At 38.9% G+C, this 5,793-nt stretch overlaps 1 protein-coding gene across 1 annotated transcript; it reads right to left on the bottom strand.

Moving 5' to 3' along the window:
• Positions 1–1,400: 1,400 nt before the first annotated feature.
• tmem167a (transmembrane protein 167A) lies at positions 1,401–5,775 on the bottom strand. The gene is made up of 4 exons (XM_035166255.2): positions 5,687–5,775; positions 4,115–4,224; positions 2,155–2,189; positions 1,401–2,068 (listed from the first exon to the last, which is right to left on the bottom strand). Exons 1-4 carry the CDS (start codon positions 5,687–5,689, stop codon positions 1,998–2,000), a joined length of 219 nt encoding a protein of 72 aa, XP_035022146.1. The 5' UTR covers positions 5,690–5,775; the 3' UTR covers positions 1,401–1,997.
• Positions 5,776–5,793: the final 18 nt, after the last annotated feature.

Genomic DNA, 5,793 nt, shown 5'->3' with positions numbered 1-5,793 from the left:
CCCATGCACCATTTAAGGGCTTTAAGAACAATCACATTGACCTAAAAAATTACCAAAAAAAAACACTTTTGAGTTTGATTAGGTCCTAACATGGCGCCTACACCAGGCCCAAGATCCTGTGAGCCAACCATCTCTTTACCTTCTGCATATTCTGTAGGATTCGGTTAATTCTATGTGAATAACCCGAACAATCACAGTCTCTCCACATGTATGGGAGCTATTGATAGTGTCTGCTTTCATCTGCTGGACTGAAGTGACACCAGGTCGTCCGTAGCGATTCACTGTCATCATCACCTAAGACATAAGCTTGCTTCATTGACCCGGCCAGGTCCCTCCAGCCCATGCCAGTATCTCTGGTCCTTAAGATAGAAGCAGATGACTGAGAGCTTCCTGCTCCTCTGCGTCTGTATCTGCGTCACTGCCTGATAATCACGACTTTACCGGCAGACTTCACTTGATGCTTTATCTTAGCCGGGGCGAGCCAAAACGGATGGGCACCAGTATGGGATCAGTGTCCCCTAACATGGGGCTGTGTGTGTGGGGGTGTTGGGATTCAGACACTCATCAGAGATCAGAGTGTCAAAGGTGAGCGTCAACAAGAATCCTCCTTTATTTACCACACAGGAGAGGAGAAATGTGTGTGGGACTGTTTCTATGAAACATACAGTATATCCGTTATTTCAATTTGATTAATTTGGGTCAAATTTTGTGGCTGATGATATAAATTAAGTCTGAAACTATGATCTCCATTTAAAACCTGTCCCAACTCTTTCATTGGAATAATTTAATCTCGTTACACACTTTTTGCAGCCAAAGTTGTCCATTGTTAAAAGATGAAATGAACAGTATTTGTCTTTAAATCAGCAATTACATAGGATTGTAACTTTCCAAAAACATTAAGGGTATCTTTCAGTCTCCTGAATTTAGTCAAGTACTTCAGTATCTTGTAGTTTCCTTTGTAAGAATGAAATTCAGCTAGTATCTGGAAGTAAATACTAGACAGATAACTGGCGTGTGGCACAATCAACTGACAGCTCTTTGCAGCGGACCCTGTGAAGACGAGTGTTGACTTCGAGGTTATAAAGAAGGTTATCACAAACTCTTCACTGTGCATCTCACTCCGAGCAGAATCCTGAGAACTACACTTCAGATATGATCCAGAGCTGCAGATTCTTAAAGTCACAGATTCTTCTTCACCCAAAAACTACAAGGAACTCTAACTTCACTGCAGTGTTCATGTACAGGGTCAAAAGGTTGTCATCAACATGTCTATTGTGCAGGTTGGAAGTCATTATGAAGATACTTCATTTTACACTGTGGCATTAACACAACCAGCAAACACTAATCAAGTGGTTAAGTTTTTGAGTTTAATGAAACAAATCAGCCTTCTCAAACCAGACTTCCAAAAAGGTTCTTTAATAAATAGTGACAAACTGACTGACTTTAAAAACATCAGCGGCTCCCGGCGACAAATATGTGGGACAATTTGACATGTTGAGAGCTAGAATACCAGTTTGTTTGCTATGGAATATCATCACCATTTTAGATACAACAAACAAAAGTCTGAATGAGTGATTTACTTGATAGTTATACACATTCATGAAGGAGGATTTTTGTGAAGGACTCTCAACAAATCGATGCCATTGTGACAAACTTGAAGAGGGAAAAAAAAAAATCTGTTTGAAATGTTTGGACAAACGATCCTTTGATCACACATACAACTGGAGTAAACCTTCGACATCATGAGCAAACACAAGGACAGACCTGGAGGTCTGTGGAGGGATCGAGACACACTCTGGGGCTATCACCTCACCCCTCCACCAACAAACACACATACTCTCTCTCCGTGGCCACGACGAGTGGTGACAAGTCTCTGTTTTTACATCATCTTAAGTGACAACCACCAGAGGTCCTGTTGTGCTTCTAGGATCGTACTGTTCGTGCCTTGCCGTCTGTTCATTTCCCCAATGTTTCCATTTGTGGTTTCCTTTGGACTGCTACTGCTGAAACAGTATACTAAACGCCATGACGACACAGCAGCAAGCCACCCAGGGGCTCTTCCTCTCACCTAGAGAGAAGAAATAAGATTTAAGTCAAGGTGACCCTGCTAAGCAATAATATTCCTTTAGGTAAAAAAAAATAAAAATAACATACCTATTCTGGCACACTTCCAGAAAATCCCTAGAATCCTAAAAGATACAATGACAAATATTACACGCAAGAAACATTATTTGACTCCATTTGTTTAAAACCTAATTGTTAATTTACTGAATTAAAAATCAATGAAAAAACAAGATAAAACATGAGGTTGGGTGCTGTGTTGATATAAAAGTGGTGGATACAGAAACTGCTGCTCAGATCTACTCTGTCCATTTCCATGCAAGAAGTATTTGTGGAGGAAGAGAGGGGGAAATTCAATTTATGTTTGTTTATGACAGTTGAGACAAATATCGCATTTGATGTGTCTGCTGGCCTGAATGAGTGGGACTGCAAGTCTGTGAATATTTATTTTAACCTTCACAATAAAACATGTGCCAGCATCCCATCATGAAATGTTCTCTTATAGACTTGGAATAGTCCTGGTGTAAACGTTATATTTTCTACAATCCTTTTCATTTTATATAATGGACAGGTTTTTCTGTACAAAACACAATTTCTTAAAATTTGCAAGGACATTTGTATTCCCGTCAGATTTTAAGTATATAACTACCAAAGGAAAATAAGTTTGCATGATGTGTGGAACCAAATCAATACAAATAATGGCTCATGCTTCAGTCTACCAATCAATCAAGAGGGGACATTATTAAATCATCTGCCACAAAGTCTCATGGGTTTGTCTGAAGAGGATGTCACTCCTTGCGCCAATGGTGTGTGGGGGTGTGTGTGTGTGTGTGTGTGTGTACGTGCATGCTCTTGGGCTGTGACACACTTGAAGTGAATCATAGAGTTTGAACATCCAAGAATAATAAAGATCCAGTGATGGGGAAAGGCTTTAATTTAAGGCTGCTACCATTTTCTGCTACCAAAAGAAGCTTCTTATTAGCTGAAAAAATAAGCGAGTGTCCTCAGAATTGACAGAGTTACAGATGGATGAATAATTTCAAATTGCAGAGGTTTATATTCATGGATTCTAATACAAGAATAATGTGTTAATAAACTCATCTTCTAATTCAATGATGATATGGGTACAGATTCCATATGTGTTGTGATTTTTAAGTCTTTCAATCCTAAAAGTATTGTGATTCAATTACAATTAATTGCATATTTAAAGACTATGAGATGAAGTTAAAATTCACATACATCAATGAGTATGTATAGTTTGTCGTGAAACATAACTAACGCAGAAACAAGGCACATTATTTCTGGGTTTTATTTCCGCAGCTTTATTGATATAAATATCTTGGCTCTGTCTCAAAGCCGTGCAAACAATAAATCTGAGGTCTGTAAGATTGTTGATGCCAAGTAAGCCCAGGCTCACTGTCAACTGCTAACAGACAACCTTAGTGTAAGTAAAGAATTAAAAATCAATTCAGGGCTCTGCAAAAAAATCGTTTTAATATGCCAATGAATTTATTTTGTCGTCCCAGCCCTATTATTACTCAGAGCAAATCAGCAGGACAAGAAAACTAATGTCTAAGTTAAAAAAAAATAACTACATGGAATCAACGGTTAAAATTGAAAACGGTAATGATGACAGGACATCGCAGTATTTTTATACAACAAATACTTTGGGTGTCTTGTAATTGCTTAAGCACTGTCAGTGATTATAGCATGAATACAGTGGGAAGCACTGAGTCGTAGTACTTTATTCTGAGGCCATCTTTTCATTTGAACTGCTTCTTTGTATGTCAGGACTTTTTTCACCTTGTATACTAGAAATTAAACTATATGCCTGAAATATACTATTAAATTCTGGCCTTTCTCCTTTGACATGAAAAGTGTGCATACTTTACAGAATTACATGAATACACCTGACATACATTATATGAACAAATACTAGTAAGATGAAGAAAACAAGCCGCTGTGACCTGTGTGTCATTCCAAGAGACAGCGATTGGTATTTTAAGACTTCAGCGGCAACTTCATTGTTGTTTAAAATAGTATCTGATCATACCCGGTCTTGTTCTTGTCTAGCAAGCTTGGAGCCAGCGCTCTGATGTAGGCACAGGTACAGATCAGGAGGAGAATCACTGTTAGCAGCGACTGGAAGTTGAAAATAGCTGACTGCAAGAAGAAAGAAAATTATATATTTAGTACCGACAAGAGCTCATGCAGTTTTAAAGCAGAGGTCAACATCTAGCAACCACCGGATTCACTGTAGTTGACTTCCTGTAACATGAATGTCAGGCCACATGTATTGAGGAATGTTGATGTACCAGCTGTTCATTCTGGTGACGTGACAAAGAAGTTGGCTGGTTGTGTAGACCCAGTTAGAGACACATGACTGTCAAAGACTCATCACCAGACCGCTTGTTTCTCCATAGACGGTCAAAATCACTCCATTAAAGTTTTTTTGAATGTCAGTATATTAATTCATAGGATCAACAACCTACCTAACAGGTATTGTGGCTTAAAAATCCATCTCTCATAAGGCCAATGTCAGAAAACACCAGACTGACTAGGTTGTTTGTGATCTAGTGCTCTCTTTATAAAACTGGCCAGATTTTAACCACCTGTTGCTCCTATCATAGCAATTATAAATTAGAATTTATATTAAATCACAGTACATGGTACAAAGTGCGTTGTCTAAGTTAGACCTTCTCTGTTTTGTTATGGGTCTGATGTTTAATCATATAAAACCTGACATATGAAGTTAGAACATGATGGTAATCGACAGTTCTATACTGGACATTAGCTTAGTTTATCAACAGCACTGGATATCTGAAAGAGACACACTGATGCTTATATATTCAATAAACCATTCAAGGGTTATTACTCTAATTTTTGAAAAGATATGAAACTACACTTTTGCAAAGATTGTGAATGCAACCCCTTCTAGTAATCTAATTAATCTAAGAACACATTATCATATGATGATTACATGTATGCCCTAACAATAAAAATCCAGAATTAACCTTTGAAATATTTGCTCACTAACATGGTGAAAATACACTTTCTACCTTAATGCAACATTAATAATTGACAAAACAAACCTTATCTAGTCGAGTTCACGATAAAAACAAAACTTCTAATAAACTGTCTACGTGATGTGCTCATGAGCTCAGATTAACACAGTTACTCACTTTCAAACTTCCGCTTTATTACCAGTTTATAAACAATTCGTATCTACACACAAGAACACACACGAACGCAAACGGACACACACCCTGAACTATTGTGCAGCTACGTGGCAAACGCCTCCTCGCGCTGCTCGTATTCAATATCAATCATCGAACAGATTCTCGCATCGTAAGTGGATATCAAACGACTCTTGGTGCCACATCACCGCAACTTCCGCGATGCACACATTTCTAATATCGTGATATTAACGCACAGAAACATAATGTGATAGCTCGGCGTGCTAACGCTGTTAGCCAGTGCTAGCTACGTAGTTTAGCATTGACCACTGCATCCCCTCGCCTGTTAGCATTAGCTGCTGTGGCTGCGTGTCGCGCAAGAACACGTTGTGTGGACGACAGTTTAAAAAGAAGCCACGGGAAAAGAAAAACACTCGTGGAAAACTCACCATTTTTGTCGGCGAGTCAGAGCCACATCACACTTCCTGCTCTGTGGAACTTACGTAACGTGGCCAGTGACGTAGCCTACGTAGCGTATCGTCGCAGCGTAGCCGCA

The sequence above is a fragment of the Hippoglossus stenolepis genome, chromosome 9 (genome assembly GCF_022539355.2).
Source record: "Hippoglossus stenolepis isolate QCI-W04-F060 chromosome 9, HSTE1.2, whole genome shotgun sequence".
Taxonomy (NCBI): Eukaryota; Metazoa; Chordata; class Actinopteri; order Pleuronectiformes; family Pleuronectidae; genus Hippoglossus; species Hippoglossus stenolepis.
The sequence above is the reverse complement of the archived record's forward strand: the minus strand, read 5'-3'. Positions and strand labels throughout refer to the sequence as shown.

Coding starts and splice junctions, on each gene's coding strand:
- tmem167a (XM_035166255.2), bottom strand. Junction 2,190..4,114: donor CTAGACAAGAACAAGACCGG/GTATGATCAGAT, acceptor TGTATCTTTTAG/GATTCTAGGGATTTTCTGGA. Junction 2,069..2,154: donor CTGGAAGTGTGCCAGAATAG/GTATGTTATTTT, acceptor TCTTCTCTCTAG/GTGAGAGGAAGAGCCCCTGG.